The 13,778-nt window shown below is 39.0% G+C and overlaps 1 protein-coding gene across 2 annotated transcripts; it reads right to left on the minus strand.

Moving 5' to 3' along the window:
• Positions 1 to 1,153: 1,153 nt before the first annotated feature.
• On the minus strand, positions 1,154 to 8,917 carry LOC135714809 (daxx-like protein). Of its 2 annotated transcripts, none has more exons than XM_065238182.1 (3): positions 8,323 to 8,917; positions 2,115 to 3,394; positions 1,154 to 2,056 (listed from the first exon to the last, which is right to left on the minus strand). In XM_065238182.1, the coding sequence occupies exons 1-3, from the start codon at positions 8,365 to 8,367 to the stop codon at positions 1,603 to 1,605; spliced, it is 1,779 nt and encodes a 592-aa protein (XP_065094254.1). In that variant the 5' UTR covers positions 8,368 to 8,917; the 3' UTR covers positions 1,154 to 1,602. The 2 variants fall into 2 exon arrangements, with proteins under 2 accessions (XP_065094254.1, XP_065094262.1); XM_065238190.1 differs by lacking the exon at positions 8,323 to 8,917 and adding an exon at positions 8,141 to 8,178.
• Positions 8,918 to 13,778: the final 4,861 nt, after the last annotated feature.

A 13,778-nucleotide genomic window follows, 5' to 3' on the forward strand; every position in this document is an offset into this window, starting at 1 on the left:
TCTATAGAACACTAAGGTTGAGAGCACGCAATAAGCTAATATGCCATACGCAATAAGCTTGAAATTCGCGGAAGAAGAAGAAGGCTGAGTATCAATGCTACCGACGCCAGGGAGGCAGCTCCCACATCTGGACCCTACCTATCGACCCATCTACTCATGGACCGGGAACCAATGGCTTTACTTCCCCCCGAAGGAAGGCGTGATCAGTTATGATCACTACACATATTCGTGTTTTCGTTCGAACCGTATTTTCCATACAGAATATGGGTGCACGTGTTTTACTTGTAAGATACAAGGAGAGGTTTCAAAGTATATGTTCGACAAAAATTTCTTTCTAAGCATCACAATCAACGCTTATATGCGATATTCAGGAATCGAAATTGACAGATTTTATGTTAGCGGTGCCAGTGATGTAGTGGTAAGCGCGACTGCCTCTGACTCCAAATGGCTTGGATTCAATCGCAGTGTCGGGATTTTCTGAGGCATAAAATATCTGATAACGCCTTCCTTCGGGGAAGGGAAGTAAAGCCGTTGGTCCCAGGTCCATGAGTTGATGGGTCGATAGGTAGGATCCCTGGTGTTGATAGCATTGGTACTCAATAGGGAAAACAAGATCGACGGAAAACAAATCTAGGGAAAAAAGAATTTATGTATGTGTCAAACACATACTTTGTAATTGTAACATCTTCTTGTATCTCGCAAATAAAAAAATAAGAACATGTCAGAAGGGTCTAACTCGAAATGTAAACAATGACTTGAATCGTCGGTTTCTAACGAATAACTACATACCCATTCAAACTAACTAAACTGACAGAGAAAATTTCATTTAATGTTTGTTCTATGAGCTAGTGTAATCAGATTCCGTTGGTGTGTGGTCATGCAAGAGAAATCGACGTTCAAAGTCATTCACCCATATTCTTGTTTTCGTTCGAACCGTATTTCCCATACAAAAAAAAAATTCCAACGAAAACAAGAATATGGGTGATTGTTTACCATTCGAGTTATACCCTTCTTGCATGTTTCACCTGATATGATATGTCTTCGATATTACCGAAGACAACATGATATATGATGTCTTCGATATTACCCTAATTACGGTACATTAACACACTACAGGTGCACAACTCTAAGAAAACACCCCACAGATGTTTTATGCAAAATATTAGTAGTTTATTGACTTCGCTATGTACAGTGACTTATGTATGTGATTTACATCAATCTAGTGATTATTTAGCCTGGCTCATTACGGTTTCTTAAAACGCATTGATAGATCAAGACGGTCCTTAAAACTAACATAAAAATAACGACGACATTGAATTACCATTGATGTTTCTGAAAGCTGGAAACTATTACTGTTTGGAGATCGAAATTATTGTACAAGAACAAATACCTAACACGATTATGATAAATTTTGTGTTCGAGGCAAAAGCAGCCCGGGTGAAATCAAAATATATTAAAACTACGACCAGTATTACTAAATAGTGAGAAATTAACTGCAACGTTTATAAAATATCTTACACTGTAAAGCGACTTGATTTTCCAGATTCTGGATGCCTATTTACATTTCTTCCTCTTCTAGCAACTGGTAGCCAGTGTCATGTGCTAAGACGGTACGATCAGTTCTTCATCGTCCGATATATCGATATCGTCAAATGTGTCCGGCTTCACATTTTCCTTGATCAACATCTCGTCTTCTTCGTCATCTTCATCATCGTCATCGTCTTCAATGTCATCGTCCAAGTCTTCTGGGACAGCAATTTTAGAGCCCTTGTCGCCTTCGTTTATGCTGTCACCAGCGTTAGGTCTGTTGTTACTCGAACTGCTGGCATCTTCTTGTTCTTTTTCGCTGTCAATCGTGAGACTAGCACTAGATCTATCGACTGCAGGTTCTTCAGATGATGATGGTTTGCTACTTGTCGCTTGATCGCTGCTTTCTTTGGAGGTACCAGCTGTGGTATCATTACTAACAACTGTCGCTGTTTTACTACTGGATGGCTTTGAATTGTGGCTGGTTTCCACCTCGTCGTCCGTGTCGTTGTCTTGCACTCGAGCGAATCTGAAAAATAGTAACGATTTTAATTCGTCTTAGCAGATCTTCAAACTGCATCACTTACTTGTCGATAATGTCTCCGATTTTCCCGTAATGTTTCTTGTTTTCCTCCAACTTCTCGTTAAGTTTCTTGTCAACTATTGCCGGATCCTTATCCGTTCCACTGTAGTAGGATACCATTTCGTACAGATCGGTCTTCCGCCGTTTTTGCAACAGCTTTCCGATCCTGATGAAAGCATCCTGCGCTATCTTTGTCATCTCATCCCTTCGCATTCCGTAGCCGTACTGCGTATTACAGTGCTGCAAACATTTCAACACGTCGAAGAAATCGGGAAATGTGTTTGTCCTATTGACAAATGTCTGAATCGTCCGGTTAAACTCCGGATAGTGTGTTCCGTCAAATTTGATCGGCTTTCGTGTGATTCGATGTGCGTGTTTGCTTTCTCCAGTAATATCACAGATCTTCTCGTAGATTTCGAACGCTCGCTTTTTGTAGCGTTCTTCCATCATGTACGCAGAATTGATGTCCTCGTCAAAATCCACCTCCGCCTCTGCCAACTTGGCAATACGCTTCTTCAATATGTATAGAGCGCGGTTCAATCTTCTAATCTGATTGTCTTTTTTCTCACTTCCGGTGCTGGTAACATTCTCATTCGTTATCACAGAGTTCCGAGATTTTCTGCGAATGTTCAATTCTTCCACAATGCTGGACAGCTTCAAATAGACCAGCTCAGGACGCGTTATCACATCCTGGGTAACGGCTGCTAGCGTCTTCCGGAAGCTTTTGGAGTTTATATAATCAGGATGAACGCACTCGTAATACCTGATCAGCTTCTTTTGAATGAGCAGTTCCATTTCCTTCGATGAATCTGCTTTCCTACAAGCGTCCAGCAGATCGGCAAATTCTTTCCCAATAGGGTTCTTCTCCACATGAGTACGCTTCTCCTTCTTCTCGGACGATCGGCTAGTGGAGTGTGAATCGGCGGTAATGCTGCTTCCCGGGGTTGCTGTCTTCCGATCGTTGATTTCCTCTTCCGCCAGCGACGAAAGCGGCAATTTCTTCTTAGCCTGCATTTGTTGCCTCTGCTGTTCATGATCTTTAATTATTTGCTGATACTTCAGATGATCCTTTTCCCATTCATCCGAGAAACTGATCATGGCAAAGTTTTCGTTGACCGGTGTCCGATTATTGTTTTCCGCTTCCTTGCACAGGTTGATGGCAATCGTGGTCGGCTTGATGCGTCTTATTTTGTTCGATTCGGGAGGCTTATTTACTGGATGTGTGCCACCATTCAGGCCAATCGGGACTTGTGGGGCTATTTTACGCCGCTTGGGCTCTCCAGACTAGAATAAAGTAATTTAAAAAAATATATATATTAAATTGACCCGCACATAATATACTTTATAGGTCAGCGCTCCGGGACGTGGTCTCTGAATCTCAGCAATGATATCATTCAATTTTGTTCATCATTATGAATTTTAGCCCAGAATGAATGCGAAATTGACAAACTGAAGCTTTAAACATGTTTATCGCTAGCCATTCAAAAAAGCAAGTTTAGAAAGGTTGGGCAAGCCTGTTATAGGCCATCAAAAGAAAGTCTTTTTGAAGCCATCTTGAAATTTCAGCCATTTTAAAATGCATCTAGTTATCACATAAAAAGCTTTTATTATTTTTTTCTACGCGGGATAAGAACTCAAAGGCGACTCAATAGTTGTATCACAGATAAACAGACATAGCACTCGCAAGTTGTTCATCGAACACGCATTTAACGGCAATTTAAATGTTTTAGTTGGTAGTACCACCACCTGTGGCGCGCATAGTAAATTCCTTTGCGTTTGACGTTTACACACTACCGCCATCTGTTGAGCGTACTGCCCATCACAGTGTACTCAACATATGGCGGAAGTGTTTTAGCGACAATGCGGATGTATTACCTTAAATATTTAAATTTAAAAAAAATATTGGTGAATAGATAGATTTTGACTTTTTATCCCCCACAGTAACGCTCAAACCAATTGAAGGTACTTCATTCGAACAATATAAGCGTTTTGAAACTTCTCTCTTATTCTTTACAGTGCAACATTTTGAAACCTGCATCATCTAGTCTTTTGTCAAAATAGCCGGATTTAGAGGTCTATTTATATAGGTGCAAAACTGTAAATCTAGACTAACATTTGAAAGGGGCGTAAGAGCCAAAATGTAAACAAACCATATTTTGCCACATATAGAGAGAATAGTTCACAAACTACTCGATAAACACGAAAATGTAGAAGAAAATATCACTTCAAATCATCAAAAACGTTTCTTCTTACATGGCGTATTTCAAACTTTCAACTCTATGATGCATCGGGTTGTTACGCCTTGCACCAGAACTACGAATTATATCGTTTTAATATGCCAAACGTATTGAGTATGTAGTATCTAGTCACGCCCGATTCATTTGAAATGCATCCGATTGATAGTTCACGTGTAAACAACGAACAAAAAGAAGACCAAAAAATCTCCGGGCGTAATTCCACTCTCACAAAATTTGCGAACGAAGAACCAAGGCGGAACAACAAACAAAATATCCCGAGGGTGTACTTCCACGGCGTATCACCAGTGTTGGCAGTTCAAAGGGTGGATGATCCGGGGGGTAACAACATGTATGAAATTATCAGGGCGTATGATGTTTTCTTCTCGATTTCACGACAAAGAAAACTTTTTTTGAGTTTTTAGTGATGCATGATGATAGATTACACTATTAACTATATGTCAAGCTTATAAAATCATCCAGAAAATGGAAAGTCGTGAAATAGGATTAATTTTTAGGTCATCAAAATTCAGAAGCGATTTTCTCGATATGGTCATTTTGGAATTACGCCCTTTTCAAATGTTAGTCTAGAAATCTTCAAAGCTTTCTTGTTAGTTTCTATTTGTTTATTTGCATTAACCAAGTTGCACAAATTTTAAGTGGTATGTACAAGTCCTAGATTATCGTAAGAGTGATGAAGGTGTCCATCTGTTATCTCATAGGCAGCAATTGAGGATTAATCACTGAGGCTTATCTGCGCCATAATGACTGAGGTGATTTGTTTAGCACGAAAAGTAACCTCACATGAGATGACTGTAGTCACCTTGCTGCCCCGGATACACTTGTATGACAAACTATGAGCATGAGCATTATTTGTATAATAATTATGAGCACTACACAAAAACTATACAACGACTATTATACAGGTGTGACCATGGATGAGCATGAGTTTTATTGTACAGATAAGGCTCATGCTGCCCCGTAACGTGGGTAGATCACCTTTTCGTGGTACGTTACGGGATGTAAGATCTACCACCGATTCCTAGTCCTGACTACTTCAAACTATGGGAACATAGCTTAATCATTTAAAATCCAATTTTGACTAACAAAGGGGCGCGCTATGGAGGGTGCTCTCATTCTTCGAAGGGTATAAATAGCAGAACCTTTCAATTAGATTCGATTCCTTGCGATGAAGGCAAGAATGACAACTGCATCAAAACCGAATATCATTTCTCATATGCACTGGTCGCAGTGGTCCCGAACAGAGAAAAAAAAAGCTTATGCTCATAGTTGGTCACACGGTATTCTAATGACTGCGAGTCGCCTCACCCCACTCGCGACACAGAATAGGCCTCACTGCATCTTGTGGAAGCGATTCACCTTCCAATGGTCGAGAATTGTCCTGACCACGTCCCCACAGGTGTGAACGACCCCCCATAAGTGTCCAGGGAGTGGAGAAATGTCGTTAGTAGGGAGGGTAAACATCCTATTGCCTTTAGTAAACGTTATTGGAAATTTATCAATACTACAAATATTATTGACAATACTTTCCCTATTTTTATCACTACAGTAATGACGCGATTTTGTAAGCCTCTTTTTTGAAAATATGTTCTAATGTTCTATGCGCCTTTTCAGACGTCTTATTGTACCAAAGTATACCTTAAACATCCATCTTGAAGATGAATGAAAATGATTTGTAATTAAGGTTAATTTCACGTAACATTTGAAAAGGGTCTATCAACTGTTGTAAACAAAACTGCTAGGGCCTATACGCATGAACCGAAGGAGATTTTCCCCTACCCGATGATGTTGTTGGTTTGCGTGGGTGTACTTCCGTTCGCGCGTATACTTCCTATTGATTTCCTATCTACATGGGACTGTTATGCGAATAGCGGCAATATAGGCCTAAGCAAGTTTTGTTTACCAAAAATTATAGACCCTTTTTAAATGATACGCGTGCTATGTGAAATTATTGAAAGAAGAAAGTCTGATTCACCATTCTCGCATCACACTCAAACGCTCAAACCACCCCATGTTCTCTTGTTTGCCTACTATACGGCAAATGAGAACGACCCAAAGTTGAGTTTAGTTCACTCATAATGGCCAAAAGTGCAGGTACGCAGCTATGAGTAAAATTGCCTCGTGGTTTCCTGTGGAAAACCTCAAAAATCTGCCCGAAAACGAGGAAAATTGACGAAAACTTTACTCATTTTAGGAGTAGTACCAACAAACCTGCACGGCCAACTACAACAACTCAGCGAATGAATTCAATTGACTCAGAGTATTTTCTTTCTATACGAAATTTACTCATATTTGGGGAAAAAACAGCAGTTATTCATTAGCTATGAGTAACTGCAGTTCTTTTTTCTAAAATGAATAAATTTCGTATGGAAAGAATATGCTCTTAGTCAATTGAGGGCTACTGTGAAGTATTTCATACAAATCTCTCTTAAAAAATGTATCGCTAAAGGCTTTCCCGAGCGGGATTGAACATCGAGCATTCGCATGGAAACGCATGGTCGCTTTCTTAAATGTTTTTTTTTTCTTAATAAAATTGGATTAGTTATGCATGCAGATTTATTTTATACATCAGTAGGTACTTAGATGTTCAGTCTACAAGACAACGAGAAGAAATAATAAATAACAAAATTGTTTCCATTCAGATCCGTTGAGATTTTACGTTGAGATCTTCTCGAGCGTTCAGAATATGGTGCTTGCACCATTATGCTGTGACTGTCATATCCAAATCTTTTTAATAGGTCCTATCTACATTGATCGATTCTTTCTGGCGTCTACCTCACGTTGATTTTGGTGCTTTCAGTGCTGAGAATGGGCATTGCCATTGAAAATTTTCACGCGATGTTGACAGAATTATTGTTGACATTGTCACTGGAAGAATTATTGACTGTCGCATACAAATAAAAAAAAAATATGTACCTAAACATTAAAATCTGGTTGTCACAAGATAATCACTAACTCTATATTTGCGCAGATGCTTTTTACATGTGCGCAACCGTTGTTGAGAACACTATCTGTTACTAGCGTTAGTAGTTTTGCAGCCGCCACTTGTACAATCAACTGCGACTGTTAAAACCTCTTCAAATTTTAATAAATGCTCAAAGCAATTGAAAAAAGTTTGTGTGATCAATACTTGAGGTGTAAGGTATGCGGAACACGATGCCAACTTTGCACTTTAAAAGGCTGTGAAAGGTAAAATGTTTGCTTTAGATAACAAATTCTCTCAATTTGTATAATTGAATCGAACCACTAAACGCAATCCACCATGAAGAACTGGGTCAACTTATTCGCCTTGCAGCAATATTTGGCAGATTCACTTGCGCTTTGGTAGATGCTACTAATTTAACGATATTCTCACATTGCTAGTAATTGCTCAGATAAGGCGAAAAAATCTAGGTAGGTATGTACTAACATTCAACCGCTTAATCTAAACTCCGGGATGAACCACTCTACTCCATAATAAACATTCCCACAGTTCCGGAAAACAAAGAGGTACCTATTCTCTTCGGACGGTGCACCATAAGCACCAGCTATTTATTACTCTGTGACTACATCGGCCCGAGAATGCTGAATAAAACACCTTTCCCTACCCTTAATGAAATTTTGTCCAGCATGATCTCCCTTACATAACAAATTTGACCCTTCTGGGTCATCAAAAGACTCGGTTATCAGCTTGCACTCAAAGTTTGTAAATCTCTTCAAAAGGTCGTCAATCTTTCGGAGTTATCGAATAAAAAACCAAAACGAAAACAACCATTAATATTAGCTGTAGCCGCACCGATTCTTGCTCCGAGTCTGACATTTCCATTTCTCTCACTTTGCTTCGCACACCGACCAAATTGACACTGGCGTTTTCAGCAGCAGTAGCAGCAGCAGCACCAGCGCCAGCCGAGTGTGTGTTTTAAGCGCGATCAAGCAAGCCTAGAATTTTTTCCCCCCAATCGCATTTTCATCACTTACCTCCTCATCCGAGGAATCCAATACGATTATCGAAGATGGATCCATCTTGTTCAGCCAAATTCTTCACAAAATATACCAATGACTTGCGTTAATACGACGCAATACGAAGTCGTGTAGACATTAAAATTTACTATTTTCGAAAATCTTGCAGATTTTTTTCGCCCTGCTTCTCTGTCTCACTAGCACAAATTCATACGACTTGTGACATATACACTGCCGATTCGAGCATCGACTGCTACTCTACTGCACTAATGTGTAATAACACCAGAAGAGCTTCTCTTTTTTGCCTTCATGTATTCTGATTTTTATTTGTATGGTGCTGAATGAATGAATTTAGACAGGCACTCATTCAATGCGCGCTGAATAACATATACACAGAAGCAAAGTTTCGACAGTGACGGATTAGGCTAAGGTTAATTGCTTCTAATGGGTCCATGAAGTCTAGCACCAAAAGCATTCCGGAGATGTCGAATCGACGAAATTTCAATAGAAACAGATTTTACGCGAACTTTTCACACTTCAGAACCACTTTTAATCAAACACAAGCAGTCTAGAATTGCACCGGATTGTTTGTAAACACCGAGCTTCATGCAAACAGGCGTCGCGCGATAGACTGTTATTCTGAAGAATGCTGGGGGCACGGCTGAAAGAGCAAAATTGAGTGCCTTGAGGTACAAAGGAAATCTGTGTATGGGTGCAGTGCAGCATAGTGAGATACCTCAATTTTTATGTTTTGTGTTTACTGAATGCTGAAAATGGGCTAAGGCAGATAAGCAGTGAAATTTATGTTCTATGCGGGGCTCACGGTGTCTCTGATAGGAAAACATTGTTATAAAAAAATCAGTATCGGTGAAACACCCACTAAATGAAATGTTAGGTGTCCTTCATTCGTTTGAGACTAATTTCAAAATATTCTATGACCCTCTCATTTTTCCTTTCTTTTTTTGGGCTTCAATGGTCGAGAGAGCTAATTTTTGGACGTGATTTACATTGAAAAATACGAAGAAAAAAATTGTTCTAGACCCTCCGATAGAACATTTCCATACTAGTCCGAGGGGCGTTGAACTTCATAAATCAGCTGAATTGTAAATACACACTTCAGAAAATACACAAAAAATACGTAAATGTGTACAGATTAAAACTAAAATACCCTTGAGTATTTAATCAAAAATACCTCGAAAATATTTCGTACACGAAAAATACATTTCATAATGAATTGAATACACTTTAATACAAAAATACGCAAAACTTAAAATACATATATACGAAAAAATACAAAATACACATTTTCAAGTCGAAAATACCCAAGTTGACAGCCCCTCGTACTAGTCTCATACACACCAAATTTCTTAAATTCCATTCGGTACTTTTTTTGCTGAATTCGTTCTGTAAAATATAATTTTTACCGAAAGCTTTGTAAAATATATTGCTGTACCAACTTTCAGCAATAAATAATAATGAATTTCCGTACTTTCCGAAAATTACCGAAAACTGTAAATAAAAATTACTGATCTAAACTGTAAATTACTGCAATTCTACAATACTGTGGCGAACGTACTGTAAAAATAGTCTTTTACAAAAACAAACGATAGTAAAGTACCAGATTCTTGTAAAAGTCACGGAATAGATTTGTAAATGTCATACTGTCAAAAACATGCTTTGCCGCTATTTCGAGGTTGAGTGTTCTTTGGTTCTCCTGTGTGAAAAGTACTTACTTTAATATTTTGCTTTAGTCCGCTGAATGTACGGAGTGGATCATTATTTTACTTTCAATTCAATCCTAGGCCATCGCTTCCAGTCATCTTGGACTTAAGGTGACCTAATGTTTCCCTCAGCTGTAAAAAGCCAATGTCATGTGTGCGCACGTTGCCCTCGATAACCTTGTTTGGATTTCTTGCTGGACCTGGACCTGGAGAACCCTTTTCTTGGCGCCGCAAATATTTAAAAATAATCGATTTTTTGGTGTTAAATAAAACGTTTGCTCTGTTGTAATCATTTAATTTGATGAAAACACAATAAGACATATCAATGGAACAAAACGTTCGGTAATTATTGCTGGTTAAATTGTAACTTATATAACCACAAAGGAAAATAATTTGCAGATATTTCGGTAAAAACATTACTGAACGTTATTGTAAGCTTTACCAATCATTCAGTATTATTCACAGTCCAGGCCAGTAATTTTTGACAGCTCAAGAGTGTAGAGAAATTAACCGAACGAATTGTAAATAAAAAAAAATACCGAATCGATTACCGAATGTTCAGCTGTTCCATATTCGGTAAAAAATTACAGTATACTGTAAAAAAATCATAGTGTGTACGCACTTAATCACGGTTTCCTTGTAATTTTTTTCTACAGTTTTCGATCTGTAAATCACAGTAAATACCAAAAATTTAGCTATTCTTAATAAAACTACTGATGTTCAGTAATTTTTGCGACAAACTACTGAATACGATAAAATTAAGTACTGAATTTCCGTAAAATAACAGCTTTACGGTGAATGACTAAAACCATAGAGCTAAAACTCAGTTAAATCACCGATTCACCCCTCGAAAATCCACTAACCCCTCATTTTATCTGTCAAACTTTCATAGCGAATCAAAACAAACATTGTGTAGTAGTAGAATTTCGACTAGAATGAGGTACGTTAATCGTTTGCTTGGGACCAATCGGCTAGTCTAGTAGTGAGCCAATTTAAAATCGTTAGTTTCGTATTGATTGTTGGTACCAATGTGTTACAATGTGTTATGTCTGTTTGTCTGTGTTAAAATGATGACCATTCAGTAAAGGTAACATGATTACTGACAAGTCTGTCAGTGATATTACGGAAATAATTGATCACAGGAGAGAATTTAAATTTACAGAACATATCATAAAAGAAAATAGCAGAACACATTAAATTATTTTAGAAAATACTGACCTTCAGCAATAACGTTACACATTTCCTTCGGATGGGAAGTAAAGCCGTTGGTCCCCGGTTCATGAGTTGATGGGTCGATAGGTATGGTCCAGGTGTGGGAGCTGCCTTCTTGGCACGTCGGTAGCATTGGTGCTCAGCACGGAAAACAAGATCGACGGAAAAAACAAACCAAAGGAAAAAAAAAGCAATAACGTTACTGTTTTCGAAATTCAAATGGAAACATAGCCGAATGTGTAGCAATTTAATAGCTTTGCTAAGTATACACGCAAACCAAAAATCTATTACAATGAATGTTAGTTCCGTTTCCTATCATCCTCTGTTCATGAACATCGCAACGAATGTTAGAAATTGACCATGCAGGCGATGTAATGGTTTTTTGTCTTTTTTATTTAGTGTTCTATCTACGCTTTCGACTATACCAGTAAGCTTGTAGAACGACGCACATTGTAGAACATTGTAGAACGACGCACACACTTGCCTCGAATCTCTCCAGCAGAAAAAGCATACGAAGTGGAGTATGCGAGAAAATGAGCGCTTCATGTTTGCTTTTGGGCTATCCAAATCAGAAGCATGGAGAGAGCAGTGGAGAAAGCACAGGTCTGATAATCGTTGCGATTATCAGACGTTGCGTTCGTGGTTCGAGTCCCCAGTCCCGGCAATCTGATTTCTATTTTTTTAGACATAACTAATTTACCTCACTAATACCATAGAGGTAACTCTAAGACTAGAAGGTCCCGAAATAACGTGCTCAACTTTTTGGCTCAGCTCTGGTACTCTCTTCGGTCCCAAGCTAATCGATTCACCCCTCGAAACATAGGAAAAACCAATAACCCCTCATTTTATCTGTCAAACTTTCATAGCGAATCAAAACAAACATTGCGTAGTACTAGAATTTCGACTAGAATAGGGTACGTTAATCGTTTGCTTGGGACCAATAGGCTACTAAAGTGGTGAGCCAATTTAAAAATGGTTATTTTCGTATTGATTATTGCTAATACTGTTTTCGGTCTCCAATTTTCTTGCATTGGACCGCAGCTAGGTATATCGCATCCTCGGTTCATGCGGTCTCCACTAACATCCTCTGATGATGAATCCCACATAATTGTAAGCGAATCTTACATCCCCCGGTTGGGTGTAGTCTGCTAAAAAAGTACCGAACATCGAGTATAGAATTAAGGGTGCATTCCGAGGTGCCGAATGATCGTTTTGATCCAGATTTTAAAAATTGCTGCAGGTACTTCCGGTTCCGCTGGGGTTTTCGATCTAGCATTCGCTGCCAGCTTGTCCGTAGTCTCGTTTCAACTGACACCGCAGTGGCTGGGAACCCAGACATATCCGGTGTTACTGTTCGAAGCCATTCTAATTGCTTGCACCAACGGGTGTCGGTTGTGCGGAATACTGGCCAAATCGGTAATGATGGCCTTCCAGGTAAGAGCTGAACTCCGTAACGGTCAAGAAGATGCCTCAACCGAGAAGGTTGACGTAGGCTTACATAAACGAAAATCAATTATTTTATTCATGTGTTTCACGTATTCATTTTTGCCAAAACATCAGCCTCATACATTCCATAAGACAAACCACATAGGTCCTATAAGAATGCATATAAGGTATGTGTGACCGCTTATACATTTCATTTGATAGATAATCTTCATTACCTTTTTACAAGGCGTCTGATTATTAGTTGACTTATACATTTTATGAATAATCAGCAATAGAAATTTGCCAAAAGGTATAAGGAGATTTCTATCCGTGTATGAAGGCCTCTGCTGGTATCTAGCTTGAGACCGAATACGCCATAGCCGACTTCGCTCGCTGTTTTCGAACCATCGGTATAGATGAGCTCGTAACCATTCAGCGTTGTTCTAATTAGCTCGTTGAAGCGCGGGACCACAGTGTGGGAGTTCAGATTTTCTTTGGTTGGTTTATTTAATGCGTATATGATCTTACACGCAAAGAAACCCGAACCGGTATTCGTGAACAAAAAAATCACGGTATCCTGAACTGCTAGTTCATTTGAATTCATGACTTAGTTCCCGTAAACGTGATTGAGTAATCCCAAATCCATGAACTACGTTCATGTCTGCTCAGCGCGACCAACGATTTCGTAACGCTACAGAAAACAGAAAATAAAATCATGATGTCATAATCCATGTGCTCAAGTGTGATTTTCGTTCCTGAAATCGTGACCTCGGATCACATGCAAAGCAGTTACTGTCGCTTTCATTTGCTGTCGAATTTATCCTTACAGAGTGCTCGGATCCGTCGAGAATAGTGTGTTGATTATTAATGAATTCAGCTAAACCGTATGACCAGAATCATGGTCCGACACGAAAAATTGGCTCTCGTGGGTGATATTGGGGGAAATTGATAAACTCCTCCAATGGCTGCCCCGTAACGTGGGTAGATCACCTTTTCGTGGTAAATTACGGGATGTAAGATCTACCACCGATTCCTAGTCTTGACTACTTCAAACTAGGGGAACAGGATTTTACAGTAATCAAAGGAACACATCTTAGTCCTTGTTACTTTTTATGC

This window comes from Ochlerotatus camptorhynchus, unplaced genomic scaffold (genome assembly GCF_037179485.1).
Source record: "Ochlerotatus camptorhynchus isolate MF236.1 unplaced genomic scaffold, CSIRO-AGI_Acam_v1.1 ptg000045l, whole genome shotgun sequence".
Taxonomy (NCBI): domain Eukaryota; kingdom Metazoa; phylum Arthropoda; class Insecta; order Diptera; family Culicidae; genus Ochlerotatus; species Ochlerotatus camptorhynchus.

Excerpts from the sequence above, each read along its gene's own strand:
- LOC135714809 (XM_065238182.1), bottom strand. The coding sequence starts at position 8,367 with ATGGATCCATCTTCGATAATCGTATTGGATTCCTCGGATGAGGAG. Across the intron at positions 3,395-8,322 it reads TGGATTCCTCGGATGAGGAG|TCTGGAGAGCCCAAGCGGCG; the intron begins GTAAGTGATGAA and ends ACTTTATTCTAG. Across the intron at positions 2,057-2,114 it reads ATCGGAGACATTATCGACAA|ATTCGCTCGAGTGCAAGACA; the intron begins GTAAGTGATGCA and ends ACTATTTTTCAG.